The sequence below is a fragment of the Stegodyphus dumicola genome, chromosome 1 (assembly GCF_044657685.1).
Source record: "Stegodyphus dumicola isolate Sdum_Otavi_A_Nest chromosome 1, ASM4465768v1".
In the NCBI taxonomy this organism is placed as follows: domain Eukaryota; kingdom Metazoa; phylum Arthropoda; class Arachnida; order Araneae; family Eresidae; genus Stegodyphus; species Stegodyphus dumicola.
Window position 1 is genome coordinate 77,788,453 of NC_140768.1, and position 21,452 is coordinate 77,809,904.

Here is a 21,452-nt window from a genome sequence, read left to right on the forward strand (position 1 = left end):
TTTTGTGGAACCCAAAAGTGAGTGTCATAGACAAACAGTAGAGCGGCTGTGAGGCAGTGCTTAATGGCATAATAAAAGTCGCACTGCTCCACAGCATTTCGATTATTATTTGTCCGAGTTTATGTACAGATGCTTGCACAAAAAAACTGAAATATTCTCTGCTATGTTGGGACAAAAAAATTTATATCTCCCATTTAATTTCAGTTATGTTTAGCCTTTTGTTTATAAATTATAATTAGAAAATTTTTAAACTAAAACAACAATTTTCAATAGTTATTTATTATTATGTTTCCTTTCTTGCGTTAGGGTTACCGTAATTATTTTTGGCAGCATTGGCATCAACAGTAGTTTGGCGATTTTTTACGGCTCGTACTAAACATGAATTGTACTGAACATTTCAGTTTTATTTATTTCACATTTAAAGACAAAGCAATGATTTTTTGATCAAAATAATTCAATATTAATGACTTATTAGAATTTATTCTCTCATCCTCACTTTTGAGCATGAGAAATTCAAATTTAATAATCAGGCTAATTACATCATTCTCCCATATTTTATTACGTTCTACTAAATATTATTTTTTTTTTCTCTAGTAAAATTAACCTAAACTTTCCCTTATTATGCTTAAAAATACTTCAGTGAGTATCACTAGGTATAGTTAGAAATATTTTCATATAACTTTGAAGTAGAACAGATGGCTGAACTAATTGTGAGACTTGTATCTTCTCTCAACTGTAGTTACACAAAGGCCTAATGTACACTCTGTTTAGCATTAAATGATGAAGACACAGCTATTTTCAAAATGGTAGCATGCTATATCATGTACACCACTACAATGTACTAGGTCATTATCCATGTTCGTTATACTGGAAGAGAACTAATCCACTCAGTAAAATAAATCTTATCATATCTTATTTTATTAAACATAAAAGTTGTTGTGAAGTCATCTCCACAACAACTTTTATGTTTAACAAGTTACAAGGATGCACGTGTCTGCATACAAGCACCAATAAAACTACACTTCTCACTGAGATACAGTCACATTTTTACAGTTAAAGGTACAGTTTTAAATATATGAAATAATAAGCTTCAATAAACAGTTAAAACATACCTTTGGTTGTATAAATTAATAAAATTTGCAATTACTTTGAATGCTCACTGAGATATAGTCACATTTTTACAGTTAAAGGTACAATTTTAAGTATATGAAATAATAAACTTCAATAAAGAATTAAAACACACTTTTGGTTGTATAGATTAACAAAATTTGCAATTACTTTGAACTTGCATTACACAAAACTGCAGAAAAGAGTGGGGCAACTATGTAACACATAACCTATATAATGAAAATCTTTCTAATTAAGAAGGAAAAAAATTACCTGATTTTTAAATTTTATTAGGACCATGTACTGATTTGGCTTGTTTTCTCGAATTATTCTCATATGTTCAATGTCATCACTGGGAAAAAAAAAATTAGATGACAAAGTTTTAGAATTAATGTAGTAAACAAATGATATAAATAATTAAAATTTAAAATAAACAATATGTAATTAATTAAAATGTACAACAAAATACTTTTCTTCAAAAAGAATATTCTACTAAATGGGGAGAAAATGCAGAGGAAAAATTTATTTTTAGTAATTCAGATTTTGAGGGAAAGGAATAAGCATTAATTTTAAACAAATAATACTTTAGCATGTAAATATACTCTTAATTTACAAGTAATCTGTGACACTTCATAGCAATTTACACATTACCATATATAAAAAATAATGCAGTATAAATTCTTTAAAAAATGAAATTGTATGAAACATTACATTAAATGAGAATTATCGAAAAATAACTTAGCAGAAATTACAAATTTAAAAGAGAACTGTTTTTAGCAAATTGAAATCAGGTTCATAAGATGCATCTTTACTTGTGAAATAAGACTCATAAATGTATGCTTCTTTATTTCTGTTTTAAATTAAAAACATTCATAAACATCATTTAGTAATGGAAACATTTTCACTTGACTAATTGTTTTGTTTGTGCATGTAATGCAAATCTATTTGTAAACAAACATCTTCTTTTGCTACAAAATACTTTTTTAATTACTTATATCAATGTAACCTATACTTGAATAAAATAAATACAATCAGTTGTGGCTACCATTTGTTTACCATTGTCATTTTTTTTATTGGTAGAATTATTACAGAATAAATTCCAGTCAACAAAATACATCCCTTATTTGAGAGAGCATGCCATTCAACTAGCACACATAAGGAAAAGTCTCACTTGGATTACATGGAATTTCCAGCACTTAACCATTTAAAAAATTACAGTTAATGTATTGGCTAAGACAAAAAAAAAAAAAAAAGAACTAACTATTTTTGAACATTTTTTTTATGCTTCACATATAATTTATTTGCATGTAACTATTTCTCCTAACAAAATAACTTGATTTGTACTTCATGAACTCATATGCTACACACTGCATTGATATAAATTCATAACATCTTTGTAATATTATGCTTGTATCTGAAAAATCATGCTGCAAAATTTTATTTGAATATAAAAAATAATTAATACAGTACAAAGTCCAAAATCCGGAATGATCTAAAATCTACACCTCAAAAACCACTAGCATTTTTTTTTTTTTTGGTAGGCTTTATGCATACGCATTTGATCCCCCCCCTCCATGCATAATAAAACATCTGGAGAGTTTCGATTCCTAATTTCACTTTGACACTAAATAAAATACCTTGTTATTGAAGAAACAATCATTTTAACATAAATTTGTATGATCAGTAATTTGGCTCCGTTGCTGCATATATGCTTAGCACACATCTCAAAACAAAACATTTCCCATAGATACATCGTTGATCTGACGCCAACCTGGTGAAGCATTATTTATTATACTTTTTTTTTCATTACGCATGTTTATCAAAACATGACAACTTGAGTAATGACTCATGAATTGCCTGAACAATTTTTTTATGTCAGTAATTGAGTAATAAAGGAGTATGGTAACCTTTTATGTTGATATTACGCTCGTCGACGATTACAGATTTAAGTTAAAATGCGCTAAAAAATGTTGACGAGGAAAATTTTACCAAAACTTTCTTTCCGTATGCTAAAATAGATTTTGCTGATGATACTCATAAACCCAAAGATTATATTTAGTGCTATTTGAATTAAGAACAACTGATTTGTTATTCACATAAACCCATAACCAGTGCCACAGCTCGTATGGCTGTACAGAGTTGCAGAATTCAGGATCCACAGAGACTGGATCAAGCAGTAAGATACCTAGCACCAGCCCTCAATAAGTATATGTGGGAATTTATTTATTCAGAACTCTGAGAAGCCTTACGCATGTGCAAGAAATAGACATAATTATAATAACTAAATATATTCAGGCTTAATTGTCTCAGTGCACGATAGAAGCAAGATAAAATTGAACGGAACAACTTGTTAGTCACCAAGCTCAGTGCATAGCTAAATATGTATAGTTAAAGATAATTTAAATTTGATGATGATAGTGGCTAATTTTAAAGGTTTTTCAGATATCACAAAACAAAGGTAAAATTTTCCAATTAACAGATTTTGTAAAGAAATGTGGAGAAAATAAACGAAGATGATATAAAAGAAGTTTTTCATTGTGATGACAATGCTTCTCAATCATCAAACAATTAATGAATGGCAAAATCTGTATAGTCAAAAATCTTTAATCCGGACTCGTCGGGACTTCAGCTGTTCCGGATTATCAATTTTTCCGGATTGTAGATCATCAGTTTAAATCTGGTAAGATGGCATGCAGAAATTATAAAATAAAAAATATGAAACCGTAATTCCTGAAATAAAGAGCAATTATGATCTAAAGGATATGAAATTTAAAAAGAAAAAAAAAGAAAAAAAAAAAAAAAGTTAATATTTATTTGCTTACTTTTTATTTGTTTAAACATTTCTTTCAATGTGCGCATGCGTAAAGCATACATTATGCATAGTCGACATTAGAAAATTGCAACCAGAAAACTATTTGATGTGTATTCGTGATATTTATAATGACGAGGAATTTGATTTAAATCATATCAAAAATGCAGTACATCGAGATTATATACTACATTTAGTAAGGAATTATAAGCCGAATAAAATAAAAACATCTGCCCTGAAGATAAGGATAGTGCTGACAGATTAACTTCCAGTTCATTGGGCGCTGCAATACTTAATTTCGGAAAAAATACTTAATTTTGTTTTACCTTACTTGACTACTTCACAAAACTGGTTAATTAAAATAATAATGTTATATATTCAAGATTTTGCTAAACCTTATATATTCAGCATTCTGCTAAGCATATTCCAGTACTTACATATTATCCTATCAATCATGGAACTGTTACCAAGCAACACAATTTAGCACCAGTTATAGATAAGTGTAATGTAATGACACACTGATCACAACTGCATTTTCATTTGATGATTTTTTAATAAGTCATGTCTGATTCAATAAGCCTGATTGATTTTCAATAAGCCACGTTTTGTTTTTATGAATAAAGATATAAATTAATCATTATTCATGTATTTTTCTTGCATTCAAAATAAAATGATTAAAACTTGAGACCTGCCTTCTAAAGAACAGTAAACAGCAGACTATTTTCAAGATTATGATATCTTACAATGAAAAAAATATATGTATTAATGAACAGGATATGGTCAGCTGAATATGGTTGACAAAACACTAATATAGATTGGAAAATTACCTGCAGGAAGTTGTACCTGCGGCATTCTAAACAGAGCTTTCTGTAAAATCGAAGTACCTAACATAACAGTAAAAATCCATGAAAGCCCTTTTTACAAAGCACAAGAATGAAGCAGGTCGAATACTAATTGTATGTTAAATACAGAGGTATCAGTTCCTAGAGATATCTGTAAAAATAGTTGGTGCAACTCTGACAAAATCTCAACTAACTTTCATGGTTTGATGGTAGCTAACTTTCATAGTTGAAGGGATAATATGCAAGTACCCATATTCCTTATAAAAAAAGATAGAAATATAAAGTTTCAAAAAATTAAATAAAGCAAAAATTTACTTACTACACAGGTGCAACAAACTGTAATAAATCATGAGTAGTCATTGCAGCTGGAACAGCTAAAATACACAACATTTCACTTCTTTCAGCTTCTTCAGCAAGTGTTGTCCTCTGACTGAAAGTATTGCCAATTATAAAAGCTTCTTTTACATACAAACACTTGCAAAATTATTAATCTTTAATCATATTTACTTTTATACATACTAAAAGAAGTAACCAAATAATTGTCTGGTTTTGAAAGTTTTTAAATTGGGAAAAAAAAAACTTTGTCACAGTACTAAATCTCTTTTTATGCTATATCTATATAAGACCAACACAGTAAGTATGCTTCATATATCATCCACTTTAATAATCCTCATTAAAAGTTTTATAATGCTTTTAGAATGAAAGCATCTAATTGAAAATTCTATTAAAATTCCAATGTGAAAAAATATGTTCAATTAAACTAAAGCTGAATTTTTATACAGGTTCTGAAAACTGATGAACTTCAAAAGACTAATGAAATAATAATTCAGGCAGAAAATACAGTCACAGTGTGAAACTTCAAAACATAGTCAAACCAATAAACCTATAAAACAAAAAATAAAACAATGAGAACTACAATTAAAAAAATCACCAACAGCTCTTTCAACAATTTTGAGTAAACTGTTTTCAGTCGTTACTAAAATGAAATATTCATTCGTCAGCAGATGAAAAAAATAGCATACCGTTGCAGCAGCATCTCAATTTAATTTTATTTTCAGTTTTTATTGCTTTATTTCTTGATTTTATTTTATCTGTATACTATTAACCATCCAGCATGCACGCTTGGCAATTTTACATGAGCACGTACGCGTAGTATTTTTTACGACATCCGTTATTTTACCGTTTTTGGCACGAAAAACGACAGAAATGAGTGAATATTGATAATAAATTTGTTAAGAAATAAAATATTAATCTTATTATTGCAAAACACAAATGAATCACATTCAAATATAAATAAATTACTTTTAAGTTTTAAAGTTAGTGAGATGGAAATGCAATGATGTACTTCATTATAGAACATTTTTAATTTATTATTTAATAATTATATTTTAAAATCGAAGCTAATTTTAATATTCATCAAAGGCAAGTACAGACAAATAAAAAAAGAAAACACCTCGGTAGGAAAAAAAGTAAGTTTAGCATTACTTACTTCTGCAAGGAAATTTACTTCTTACTGGTTACAAAAATGCACTTTAAACTAACTTTTATTTCTAAAAAATAGAAATAAAAGAAAATGAGGAATGGAAATCGCTATTGTTCCCCCATCCAAAGGTTTCCTTGTCTTCCTTTTCTTCATCAGATAATTCTTGAAAAATGCAAGCAAAATCAGCTGGTTGCACATACGTTTTTGCGATGAAAACTGATATAAAATTTACAGAGCCAAATGTATTCAAATTAAAACAATACACAGCAATCAATAACACAAAATTACAAAATATTTGAAAAAAAATTTCTTTTCCAAATTTTCACTCACGAACACACACGTGTCGTAACTTTTACAAAAAAGCTGGGACGTAGCACAAATGCCCAGTAAAAAAAAAGTCAAATGACTTCCTGTTGGCCCATTCCATGATGTGGAGAAGGGTGGAAAGGAGGAACAGAAATGACATTCAGACATCTCAGCTTCGATATGCGATAAATGTGCATTAGAAACTGAATTTGTTGTAAATTTTGTGCACATACGCGCGTGCTGGAAGGTTAAAGGCCAATTGTGCTTTTTGGTTCAGAACAGCCAACAGTGAAAAAACAGTCAATCAAAATGTATCACAAGATATTGCAGCTTTTCTGAACAAACTTGTTTCAAGAAATTCATGGTGTAGTGAACTAAAAAAAAAGTTAAGGTCTTAGCTGTTGACATGGATCTTGCAAGTGATTATGGAATTAAGTATCAAAATAAACATTTACAAACTCTTACAGTTATAAGTTCCGAGATCTCCAACTGCCAAGAAGTTATGCAAGATTGATCATATTTATATGAAAGACATTTTTTCAACTAAGGCCTTTCAATATCTTTTCACAATATCTTTTTAAATTACATACATTTTCAGCTTTACACAAACATAATGTTTTTCTACCCTTGCACACAAAGACATTTCAAATCATGTCAGTAGTAGTTGTATTTCATATCATGTGATAAAAATATTTAAGTAGATCAAGGCCGCAAAATAAAATCTGCTATTAATTTCCTGACCATATAAAATGAGACACTGGCAGAGATCCATTGGCAGATTAGCTGTCCAAATGTCATGAGTGATGGCAAAGTTCATAAATGAGTGAAAGTGTTCAAAGAAGAGTGACAGAAATTGCATGATAAACCTTACTCAGATTGGCATGCTAAATTAACCCTCTGAGCGTTATGACCGGCTTTATCCGGTCATCAGAACTTTTGCTACTTGACATATATTAGCTTATAATTTAAGATATTTTGCTTTCTTAAATAATGCAAATATCAACTTAATGAATGTAAGTTTGTGAAAATACAGACTAAAATAAGTAATTAATGTTTAAATACCGGTCTTCATGATGGATAAAAAATCCTTTAATGCTCAGAGAGTTAAAAACCATACTCGGATTTCACCTTGAGCATGTCGTAGACGTTAAAATTTGTGTATATAGCTAATACCTGTGTTAGAGCAACATTCACTTTACTATCTCACCACCAGATGGCTACACTATGCAGGAAGCAGTCTGTTCACAGTTTTGAATATGGTTTGCCCGCTAGCATGAAATTGTGGGAAATAATAAAAATAAATTATAAAATAATGATTAATTAGAAAGGAAAAATACTGGTTGATCATAGATATTGCAAACTGATTTTTTAAAGTGTTTTTTGTAATTTTTGTTATTGTTTATTTGATTGCCTAAGTTCCTAATTTTTCTCTTGTGTTTTTTTCAACTGCAATTCAACTGTAACCTGATGTACTGATAACCATGTGCTCGACCGGCAGTGGAAATAAAGTGTGTGTTTTGTTCACGTGCTGTCTTTGATGAAATTATTATTATTCAAATGCGCTAAGTAATATCTTAATTTTTTTTATTCTCAATCCGTGGACATGTGAGCAAACGACATGATATGCCCAAACATATTATTTTACATAGCACTTGTGGGAAAAGCTGATACCTTCCAGAATGAGCTGAACGTGTGTAACTATATGTGGTGACCCTTAGGACTCTCTTCTGGAACATTTCGTTCATCATGCCTGACTTACAGCCTTCCATGGTCGAGGATAAGGCCGAGGCTAACAGAGTTAGCATAAAGATACCTCCTTTCTAGGTCGACAAACCAGAAATCTGGTTCTACCAAGTTGAAACCCAGTTCGCCATTAGCTGAATAACCAGCGAGGAGACGAAGTTCAATTACCTCGTGGCCCAGCTCGAACCACGATTTATTGAAAATATTTGGGACATAATAAAGGATGCCGGAACCAATAAATATTCTGCTGCTAAAGCGCGTTTGATGCAGACGTTTAAAGAAAGTGAAAATCTCAAAATCAAACGTCTCCTTACAGGGTTAGAACTGGGTGATATGAAACCCAGTCAACTACTGCGCAGAATGAGATCGCTCGGTGACACGGATGATATTTCCGACAAAGTGCTACGAACTCTTTGGCTTGAAAAAATGCCCGATGCCGTGAAACATGTGCTGATTGTAAGTGATGAGAACTTGGAAAAAATAGCTACGATGGCAGACAAAATATTAGAAATGCAACCACGAGCGGAACTTGCCAGTGTTAACAAAAATACCGTTCCTGTGGACGAGCTGTTAAATAAGATTTCTGCTTTAGAACTTCAAATAGCGAATATGACTGCCCGTAACTCCCGATCACGATATCGGAATCCCAGTGGAAATCGCAGTACGAGTCGCAACAGATCTAGGAAAAGGTTCAACCCAAATGGTAAATACTGCTATTACCACTTCAAGTTTGGCGAGAAGTGCTTCCCAGAAAAGTGCAAAGAACCTTGCAGCTGGAAACAATCGGAAAACATGAACCAGCAGTAGAATCGGCGGCAAGTCCTGCTGCAATGAGTCCCGATTGCCACAAATTCCGATTATTTGTGAAGGACAGAAAAACGGGTTTACGGTTTTTAGTAGATAGCGGTGCTGACGTATCTCTCATTCCAGCAAATTTAAAAGCTGAAAAACCTTGCTCCTACACATTGTACGCAGCTAATGGAACTGAAATTCCAACTTTTGGATTCAAAACTTTAACTCTCGATCTAGGACTACGACGGCAGTTCCAGTGGCCTTTTGTGGTAGCCAAGGTAAGTAAAGGAATTATTGGTGCTGACTTTTTAAATAGATTTCACCTTCTGATTGATATTCACAAAAGAAAATTGATTGATGGTATTACCCAGTTATATGTCAACAGTGATATTTTGTCTATAACTGATGAGCACTGCATTAGCACTTTTGATCAGTCTTCAGAATCTTCTGCTTTACTTCAATTATATCCGGATACCACAAAACCTAATATTTTGAGTACCTCTGTTAAGCATGGTGTCCACCATTACATTACTTCCACCATTACATTACTACCAAAGGACCACTTGTTCACTCTCGTGCACGACAACTAGATCCTGCAAAATTGGCATTAGCCAAGCAGGAATTCCAATTTATGTTGGACAATAATATAATTCGACCATCAAAATCTCAGTGGGCTAGTCCACTGCACCTAGTTAACAAGAAAGATGGCACGCTACATCCCTGTGGTGATTATCGGCGATTAAACGAGCAAACTATTCCTGATTGATATCCCATCCCTCGAATAGAGGATTTCAACCTGATCTTGCAAAATAAAGTTATCTTTTCTAAAATTGATCTTGTCAAGGCTTATTATCAAATACCTATTGCGGAAGAAGATAAGCCCAAAACTGCCATCATTACACCATTTGGTTTATATGAATTCAATGTTATGAGTTTTGGCCTACGAAATGCCCCATCTACATTTCAACGTTTTATAAATGAGGTTTTTCATGGCCTGAACTTTTTATTTCCGTATTTAGATGATGTGCTAGTGGCTTCCTCATCAAAAGAAGAACACAAAGAGCACCTTAAGTTAGTTTTTGTGAGGCTGAATACTTATGGTCTTCGTATTAACGATTAACGTAGCAAAATCCATAATGGGTGTTGACCAAATAGAATTCTTGGGATACCTCATCACAGCCAAAGGATCACAACCTCTCCCTGTGAAAGTTCAAGTGATCTTGGATTACAAGTTACCAAAAACCTTGCATGACCTACGTACATTTCTAGGCATGTTGAATTTTTACCGCAGGTATTTGAAAGATGCTGCAAAAACACAAGCACTGCTACATGAAATGCTAAAAGATGCCAGAAAGAAAGACAGGAGGCCAGTTCCTTGGACAGATGATGCCATTAAACAATTTGAACAATGCAAAAGAGATCTACCTGATGCTGCACTTCTGAGTTTCCCAACACCTGGACTTCCATTATCTTTGTACACAGATGCTTCAGATTGGGCTGTAGGCTCAGTATTACAATAATATGAAGCTGGAAGTTGGAAGCCAATAGCCTTCTATTCCAAAAAATTAAACAAAACTCAAAAAGCGTACAGCACATATGATCGTGAGCTGTTAGGTGTACCTGTCCGTGAAACATTTTAAGTATATGTTGGAAGGCAGAGAATTTGTTATCCTGACAGATCACAAACCTTTAACATTTGCATTCAAACAGAAGAATGAAAAAGCTTCTCCAAGACAGTTACGTCAGCTTCAGTACATATCTCAATTCACCACAGACATCAAGCATGTTAGTGGGAAGGATAACACTGTCGCTGATGCTTTATCAAGAATCGAAGTAGTTTCTGCCATTGATTACGAGCAAATAGCTCAGGAACAGTGTACGGATAATGAATTTAAAGAATTGTGTACCAATAATACCTCATTGCATTTTAAGCCATATATCCTTTCGTCTGGAAAAACTTTATGGTGTGATGTGTCACAAAATAAAATTCGACCATACATCCCGCATAAGTTTCGAAGGATGATTTTCAATCAAATCCACAACTTGTCACATCCTGGCATAAAATCTACTGTCAAACAGGTAGCTGCCAGGTTTACGTGGCCAGGAACAAACAAACAAGTTAAGGAATGGGCTCAAGCATGTATAAATTGCCAAAAGGCTAAAGTGATTAGACACACTAAATCCAAATTTGCACAGTTTGAGAAACCAGATGTTAGATTTAGCGTCATACACACTGACATCGTTGGACAACTTCCACCATCAAATGGTCAAATGTATTGCTTAACCTGCATTGATAGGTTAACTTGTTGGATGGAAGCCATCCCTCTGCCAGACATTACTGCAGAAACAGTGAGCAAGGCCTTTTATGCAAACTGGATCTGTAGATTTGGTGTACCAAGCAAAATAATCACAGACCAAGGGAGGCAGTTTGAATCCGAATTATTTCGGAATCTGGCCATAATATGTGGAGCCAAAGTTTGTCATACAACTCCTTACCACCCCCAGAGCAATGGAAAAGTCGAACGTTTCCACAGAACACTAAAAGCAACTATTAAAGCTCATAACAGTGTAAAATGGACTGATGTCATACCAACGGTGCTTTTGGGATTGAGATCAGCGATAAGGGAGGATACAAACCTCTCCATAGCACAAATGGTTTATGAGACAAACATTCGACTTCCTGGCGAGTTCTTTCATGTACCTACTTTAAAAATTGAACCTGATACCTTTGCAAGCAGGCTTCAGGGATACATGGACAGGTTGAAACCAATGAAAGTTCAGCATACAACAAAGCAGGCTATCTTTGTTCATAAAGACCTCAGCTCCTGCTCTCATGTGTTTGTACGAATAGACAGAGTTAAAAAACCCCTGGAACCACCATACGATGGACCTTTTCTTGTCGTGCAGAGACACGAAAAATACTTTGGTGTGTCAATTAAGGGAAAGCAAGTCAACATCTCAATTGACAGGCTTAAGCCTGCCTACTTTTTGAGTACAAATATCAACTATGATAATACACCTGCAATGTCAGTGGGCAACAAAAATACTGAAAGCTCAAAGTCACAAATCCCTCAGGTCATAACTAATGATAATAAACAAACAATGACTAGTCGCTGTGGTAGAAAAATAAAGCTACCTGTACGGTTCCAAGATTAAGATATGTATATATATCATTGAAAACTAATCACTTTATTTTTTAAATCTAGAATAATGCCTTGAAAATTATTTTCATGAATAGGTAAACATGTTCTCAAAGCTTAAAGTATTTTTATTACTGTACCTTATTGATATTGCATTTTATACTAGTAATATGTAAACATCTCAATGGTTAAAGTATTTTCTATTGTATGTCATTGATATTGAATTCTTTACTAGGAGATTTTTAGAAACAAAGTTACTCTGATAATTTTTATTAATTTTAGTGATTTGTCATGTATGGAAAAGTTAAACCATATAATATTGACTTTAGAATACACTTGACAGTTCTTTTACTGGTAGCAAACAAGATGTCAAATGTTGTTCTAGTTAATGCATTTTTTTTTTTTTTTTTCAGTTTCTCTTAATTACTTATTGTGTGAAAAAGGGCAAGACTTTAGTTTCCCTTCATAATTTATGGTTTAATAAGTTATCGGCATATGTTCTATGTATTACAAATGAAAATTGAGCAATGTTTTTTTTTTAAATAATTGATAAATTCTATATTTATCTGTTTCTATATTATATCAAAATAATAGTTTTCATCACATTATATATTAGATAATTACCATATGATAGATAAAATAGTGATGTGTATTTATCATTTGCTATATGACTGTAATTGTTATATTCTATGCCTTATGAAGTATCGTAACTTAGTTACTGGTTTTGTTAGAACAACATTCACTTTACTATCTCACCACCAGATGGCTGCACTATGCAGGAAGCAGTCTGTTCACAATTTTGAATATGGCTTGCCCGCTAGCATGAAATTGTGGGAAATAATAATAATAAATTATAAAATAATGATTAATTAGAAAGGAAAAATACTGGTTGATCGTAGATATTGCAAACTGATTTTTTAAAGTGTTTTTTGTAATTTTTGTTATTGTTTATTTGATTGTCTAAGTTCCTAATTTTTCTCTTGTGTTTTTTTTAACTGCAATTCAACTGTAACCTGATGTTACAGTTGAATTGCAGTTAAAAAAAACATGTACTGATAACCATGTGCTCGACCGGCAGTGGAAATAAAGTGTGTGTTTTGTTCACGTGCTGTCTTTGATGAAATTATTATTATTCAAATGGGCTAAGTAATATCTTAATTTTTTTTATTCTCAATCCGTGGACATGTGAGCTAACGACGTGATATGCCTAAACATATTATTTTGCATAGCACTTGTGGGAAAAGCTGATATCTTCCAGAATCCAGAATGAGCTGAACGCGTGTAACTATACCTGCAATTTTTAGCAGTTCCTTTCCTCTATTACAATATAATCCTTGCTTTAAAAATCACAGATAACACTTCCCTCATAGACAATTCTCCAATATACCTTGAAACTTGACTTAGCTCAGCCTTCAAGAAATGCTTATAAATCCTTTATTTGATTTAACAAATAAACAATTAATGGGAATGAAAAATGGGAGAAGTAATATATATCCTTCAGTAGGTTAAATGAAAGCAAATCAGCCCTACTCATTCCAAATCCTGTTATCTAAAAGAAAAGTTCCAGCTGAGTGTCTGCTGGAATCATAAAAGTATAATCTCAATTTCCATGACATTTTAAATGGCTGATGTTTAAATGCCAGTTTTAAGGAAAAAGACTGTATATTATATTTAAGGAATCAGATTGTATATTCAGACTTCAATAGAAGTGCCAGCATTTATATATTAACATAACCACCTTGGCACAATTACTGACTTTTTACAGATGAAAAGGTAAAAGTTCAAGGTGCAAGCTGGTATTTTTTGCGACTTTTTTTTTTCCAAAAAAATATTCTTAAATTATCGATATTTATCGTAAACTGGCAAACATTATGAACATATGAACAGAAAACTTACTTTAAAATTTAAAATACAAATTTTAATTAAATAGGAATTATGAAAATGCATTAAAAAATAAAACACATTTATCTCCAAATCCTTCTGTAATTTTTTTGCACTATTCTCCCCAAGTACACAGCAATCTGTTTTCATTAAAAAAAAAAATAAAAAAAAAAGAGAGAGAGAATAGCAGACTCAAAATCACACAAATCTTAGCAACACCAACTATCTAACAAATGCATCTCATCTTGCTCCCTTAAGAGATTTTGTGGCAAATTCCATATTTCAACAGAAGCTGGTATTTATGCGGTTTCTTCCATTGCTGGAAAATCCCACAAGCACAAATTTTAAAACTACGTTTACAGGAAAAATATTATGATTCATTTATAAAAATTATTGGAACCTAAAACACAAAAGAATGCAAGCATACAAAACAGCCACCTTGCTTGACGGAGGGGGTGTTATGAACATGGTTACCTGGTTTATTAGGGTTATTTGCATGGTTCCCATAGTTTGGCACATTCTGAAAATTTAGCGACTTCTACTAAGGTAGTAGCAATAATACATAAGTATTGAAGTACATTCTTTTTTTAGGAACCAAGTTAAAAACAAGCACTGCTAAAACACGCTAATGCAGAAGCTATTTCATACTACCAAATTTAATTTAAACTAAAGTTCAAGCAAGAACTAGAGCATAATTTCAACATTCAGTGAACATTAATAAAGTTCAAACAAGAACTACAGCATAATTGCAACATTCAGTAAACATTAATCTCTTTGCTTAAGATTATGGTATATTTTCTCCATGGCATGTGCAAAGTCACACAATAGTGGCATATCTAAATCCAAAAACTTAGTACTTCCCTGAACAAAGAGCTAACATCGTTGAATATTGGGAGTTCAGCCTGGGTTCAATTCTATGAAAATGTTAAGTACACTCTTTGTATTAGTGGGTTTTTCTCGCTTATGTAATGTAAATACCAGTCAGTTTCTCTGAGAAAATTCTCCATAAAGGGATCCCTCTCCTTAGGTAGACAGCCCATGCATACTTTACTGTATTCAAATAACCTATCATGGTTTTTCAAGTACCTAGAGAGAATTATATACAACAGAAAGAAAAATAAATGAACATAATATATATTTCAAGTCTTTCACATCACTCATAACAAAAGATGAGCTCACCAGTGGCCGAGAGATGAAGTTGCAACACTGGTAATGAGACTAGAGTTCAAATTCCAGTGAATAGGCTAGCTGCATAGGGCATTTTCATGGTTTTTGCCATGTATACGAATCAGTTTCCTTTAAAATGTCCTCTATGAAGGCATCCCCCCTTAGGTAAACAGACCTCAATAGCTTCTGCATAGTTAAATACACCATAACAGAAGATAAACATTAACTTTCAACTCGAGGCAGACAAATATAGAAGTATAAATGTTAATATTTTGTAGGTACGAAAAAATTTTCCATTTAAATTAACCATCTATATTTGCTTCAAAATTTCTATGAAAAAGAAATATTTCCTTAATAATTTCACCCTTTTCTTCTTTTCTTCAAGATTATTTGTATACTTCAACATATTTAAAAAAATATGTATATGTCCCTCTTTAAAGATTGTGAAATAAATACTGCTGAATTGCTGAATGCATTTTTACAGCTTTGATGATATGTAATAACTGTCATTGCTATATACAATTCTGGTTCACAAAATGTTTCTTAGAAATACTCTTCTTCAAATCTTGGAAAGCTTTTGCAAAAGTTTTTTTTTTTAATCCATAAACAATCTGGAATCTTTAGCCATTTTACTAAATTACAAAAGCTACTATTTAAGCCCTCTTATCAAACAAATCAACTTCCACACTTGTTATAACAAGAGGCCTCAATAGTGACAAAATTATTTCTCATTAAACAAGATTCCAACTTTGAAGATTACATATCTAGCATAAATACATTTTGCCATCAAAAACTAAACAGTAGATCAACAAATAATAAAACATTAAATTTAGGCAGAAATTAAACATACATAAACTTACTTCTCTTTGTATAAATGAAGCAATCCCTTTGTAACTTCAACAAAATGGTTACCAGAAGAAAAAGAAATTGGAGGAGAATGTACAATTCTGTTTCGTTTGTCAGGATCGGTTACATCTGCAGGATCTTCATGACACTGCTCCTCCTCAACAACATCTTCCACAGCAACCTTAACAGTTTCTTCAACAGGATTCACAGTTTTATTATCTTTTATAGGAACAGTTTTATCTACACTATTTACATTATCATCACTACTTTTAATTTTTTGCCTTTCTTTTTGTACAGAATCATTTTTTATGGCAGACTTTTTTGATGCATTTTGATGAACCTTTTTCTCACTTCCTTTATTCTTCGTTGTTTTGTGACCAGGTACAGATTTATTAACTTGAGCAAGTTTTGAAGTTTCATTTAGTATTACTGTATTCTCTGGCTGAACTGCACCTTCCACTTTCACAATGGAACTATCATTACTAGATATGTCCACCTCTGCACCTAATGAAAAAATTCAAATTCATGAAGTTCAATTTCTATTAAAAAGTTAATTTTATTAGTAAATAAAATAGTTTTGCACCATCTAGTCTTGATGAATCTGATTTTACTATACTACTATTACCCCGATTTAATACAACACAAAATTTATTGTTATTATTTTTTAATGATAAGTAGTTCAAAATATATTATCATTAGGTACTTCCAGAACTTTAACAAATGTACATACAATAGGAACCATGCACAAATGAAAATACAATACAGTCAAAAGTCATTAATCCAGACTCGTCAGGACTTTGGCGATTCCGGATTATAGATCATCAGTTTAAATCTGGTAAGATGGCATGCAGAAATTATAAAATTAAAAATATGAAACTGTAATTTATGAAATAAAGAACAATTATGATCTAAAGGGTATCAAAATTTACAAAAGAAAAAGCTTAATATTTATTTGTTTACTTTCTTAAACATTTCTTTCAATGTAAGTTTTTTCATACTTTATGTGATAATACATTCTCTTTAATTCTATAAACAGACATAATTTCTTGTTCAGTTACAAAGTTCCGCTGTTCAAGTCCTATAATTGTTGTGTCCAGAATACCGACTAATTTGTCAATCAAAATTTTTTCATTTTCAATAACCTCTGTCACTTTCTTCGCTATCGGAAGCGAATTATAATGACGAGGAATTTGATTTAAATCATATCAAAGACAGACTACATCGAGATGAAATAATACATTTAGTAAGGAATTATAAGCCAAATAAAATAAAAACATCTGCCCTGAAGATAAGGATAGTGCTGACAGATTGACTTCCAATTCATTGCGCGCCGCCGCTTTAAAGATAAACAAAGTTTAGATAAACAAAGGATATGCCTTTATCCATTTTTTGGAGCAATTCCACTTTTTGTTTGATGGACACTGGAACATGCTTTCGCTTTGTAGATCCTTTGATAGCTCCAGAATTGGAAATTCTTTTTGACATAATCGAAAGTTCAAGCTTACTTTTATAAAATTGCTCTAACAGTCTGCAAAAAATAATAAGCCGGATCCAATTAGAAGATCCAATTAGAACAGTGCAATCTGCAACATTAACTGAATTAGATAATTTTAGCTTAGCTTATACCGTCCGTTATACATTAAACGCACATTCGTAAACGTATTTTGCGCACGCACACACGCCTATTCGCAGCCGTAAAGGCCTTACGCGCATGCGTCAATGCGACACATGCGCAGAAAGTTTGTAGCTTTGAGGTCCGGATTATAGATCATTCCGGATCATGGGTGTCCGAATTAACGACTTTTGACTGTACTTGTAGGAAATTTCTTCGATAAGACTTTCTTCTTTAGCACAATATTATAACTTAAATATATATATTTACAGTAATCATACATTAATGAGAAAATAAAGAACAAATAAAAAAAATCTGAAAGCTTTCAAATTTTATATTACATCCAAAAGCGTGTTTTTTAATGTTTTGTGTGTTACCTGTATTGATTAAATATCATGTTCTTCGCACTTAAAAATATAAAATTCAATAGAACAGCAATATCACAAAATATTTAAAAACAGCATATCTTTAGAGTTTTTGATACACAGTCTTACACGCTGGAGATAAATTCCCCCACTGGAGATAAAATTGGATGCATTATTTTGTCACCATTCTTTCATATTTTGATAGATGAAATAATTTTCATCAATAAAACTTCAAAAAATTTCCAGTGTCAAGTAATATAATATTCATAATAATATTCAATGTTCCAACGAGTGAAAATAAAGAGAATATTCTCCTTTATTTTGACCTACAAAAGGATTTTTTACACTAGGACCCTTTCAAATTCTTTCATTCGCGAAAGAACTGTAGCAGTTACTTAAAGAAAAAATATTATAGGCTTAATAACTTAATTTGCCTCTTTAAAAACCTGATATTAATCCTTTGGGTTTTGTCAATACCCGTTTTTTTTTTTTTTTACATTTATATGTACACTGTATTCATTTAGTTAATATCAGTTTTAAGATTTTTAGATGTCAGAAAAGTTCACACATTAAAATTTCTAGCAATTCAATTGAAAAATAAATTGTTGATATGTTGACACTTGGCTGTAAATTTTAAAAAATCATATATCAAATACATCATTAAAAATACTTTTAAATCCGGAGGACATTCTTATAGTCCCACACAAAGTACAGTTTTTTAGGCTTCCAGTTTTAATATTCTTTCTGACACATCATAAAAATATTTCATTTTCTCTATTCTGAAAGTGTAAATGCAAAATTTTAACAATCATATTTCACCATGTACTAGAAGATAGTCAAAACCAGAGTTCATACAATTATTGGATATATGAGAAGCATAATTACACCAGTAAGTTTACTGCCATGTACATTTTGCATTTGAAGATAACCTTTTCTCTGGGAACTAGAAAGCAAGAAATTTATCAGCAATTTCATTAGTTAATTGTTAGCAATTTGTTGGTACAAGCTTTTAATATATCATAATTTTCTCCTAATATATACATTAAATATAAAGTATTTACTTTAGTATTTTGGACCAGAATTAAATAATCTAATATTTTTATGCAAATCATATAATTTGAGTAATTTTCTGCTAACAAAATGGCAGTCACTATGTGTAGTAGCCTGTTTATATGACATTATGAATAGTTGTGCAATGACATCTTTATGAATAAGCAGGATGAATGAAGATCAGTCCAGGAATTTGCTTCCTTAGATTTTCAAATCTGAAATTAATCTGGTAAAACCCCTTTTGTATTTGCCTTCATTTTTTGTATTTTTTCTGAATTTAATAAAATAATAATTCTTTTCATAAAGCTCTATGTATCATTAGCATTTAGTTAGATTTCACAATGTTTGATGCTAAGTGGTACCTTATTAAACAGAAAAACAGCATCATTTGTTTACATATATCAGCTTTATTTGAGGCAATAAAAATAAGGACAAAAAAGTTACAAATGATCTTTTTTGTTTCTGTTTTGCCATAAAATTATTCTTCATAAAAATATGTATTAACTTTTTACGGCAGTTAAATTAATATTTACCAAAATAAGTATTTACTTTGCATAACATACTAACATACAGATGCTGTTCTACTTTGTCATTGAAAATTTTGCTAATAAAGAATGAATTTAATGATTAACTTCATGAATTCACGACTTCAGTTTCTTTCTTGAGTGCTGCATAGTTACTAGAGCAGGGACAAGGGTAAGGCAAGTGAGGCAGGTGAAAAATAAGAGCACCAGGTAAAAAGCATTGCATTCTTGATACCTCTTTCCTTTTTTATGCTGTAACAGCTGCCTGTCTGATTTCCATCATTCTTTTCGTAGCCATCCTCTTGGTTGGAAGTTCACATTTTAAGCCCAGTGTAGGAGCAAATTGCTTTAAATATGAATTAATGGATTTATTTTATTGCAGTAAGGTTTTTTTAAACAGGTATTTGACGGCATATAAGATGCACCCTTATTTAGACGGCCACACACAAGGGAAAAAAATTTCAATAGCGTGGTTTCTTTTAGTTCTCACGTTTCGTAAAAGCCAAATAAACAATTATTGAATGCTATTACCTTCACGTATAAGACGCAGGTAACGTTTTTGAAACCAAATTTAGGAAAAAAGTGCGTCTTATAATGCCGTCAAATACGGTATACGCATTTTTTGCTATGTGTCATTTAAACTTATTTCCTCAAATTTTATTACAGAAGTATTTCTCATTCAATTAATTCAGTTCTCACTTCGGGACAAGGCAAAAATATACAGAATACTCAAAATATCTTCATTAAAAATTTTAAAATATAGAAAAATATAAAACACCAAACACAGTTAAAACAATTTTTACAATTAAAGTTTCTACGCAAAAATAAGCAATTCAGCCTGTGGGAAAGAAGGCAGGTTTTTTTTTTTTTGGTGCACAAAAATGAAAGTTTTACTTTTGGCCCCATTTGGCAAAAAGACACTGAAGGTGCAGAAACTGACTTAATTCACTATTCTGCTAAGTTTCAAACATGGTTCCTGTGGTAGAAAAATTCAGCTTGGCTGCACTTAAACAGCTTTTAAATTGTTGATAATTCTATAACTACTGCATACAGATTAACTAAAAGCATAAAATCCTTAACCAGAAGATAAGAACTATAACTGAATTTAATAATTCAATCATTTTTAAAGCTACGAGCCAGTTTCCCTTAGAAAGTTCTCCACGAAGGCATCCCTTCCTTTAGGCAGATAGCCCTCATGTGCAATAATTGAATAATACCAATAATACCATTTTTAAAGCGAAAAATGCACAATTTACCAACATATAAGAATTAAAAAAACTGAGCTAACAGAGCGAGTAACAAGAGTAGGTGTGTATATATATATACACTTTTGGTGGGGACGACTGGCAACCAAAAAGGGAGGTGCACAACTACATGTTTATAGCACTCCTATAAACAAAATTTCAATGTTCTGAGATTACTCACTTTTGAGTTATGTGAGATACATATATACGTACGTACAGACGTGATGAAAAAACTCTTTTGAATCTATTTTAAATACTTTTTGCAACCCATTTTGGAAAAAAAAGTCCCTTATTTTGCCTTGATTACGTACCGATATCAGGCAAACACATCATTAAATTGCATTTAATAGTGGTCAAAATGGATATTTTCATTAAAATATCATACACGAAAATTTTCGCAATTACAATATTTCTTTTACTTTGTACAAGGAAGTAAAAAGCATCTAGTCTCGGTTGTGTCAAATAGTAGCACTTCTGCCAGTATTTGTAATATTAAAATTAACCTATTTTAGTAAAAGCAAGTTCTTCCTCAAATATTTAA

The 21,452-nt window shown here is 31.6% G+C and overlaps 1 protein-coding gene across 1 annotated transcript in view; it reads right to left on the reverse strand.

Moving 5' to 3' along the window:
- LOC118182147 (BRCA1-associated protein) overlaps positions 1 to 21,452 on the reverse strand; it is a 97,859-nt gene that overhangs the window by 62,517 nt on the left and 13,890 nt on the right. The window contains exons 3-5 of the mRNA XM_085816558.1: positions 16,131 to 16,620; positions 5,078 to 5,188; positions 1,381 to 1,459 (exon numbers count right to left, since the gene is read on the reverse strand). Of these exons, the coding sequence (XP_085672684.1) occupies positions 1,381 to 1,459; positions 5,078 to 5,188; positions 16,131 to 16,620 (680 nt within the window). The remainder of the gene's footprint in view (positions 1 to 1,380; positions 1,460 to 5,077; positions 5,189 to 16,130; positions 16,621 to 21,452) is intronic.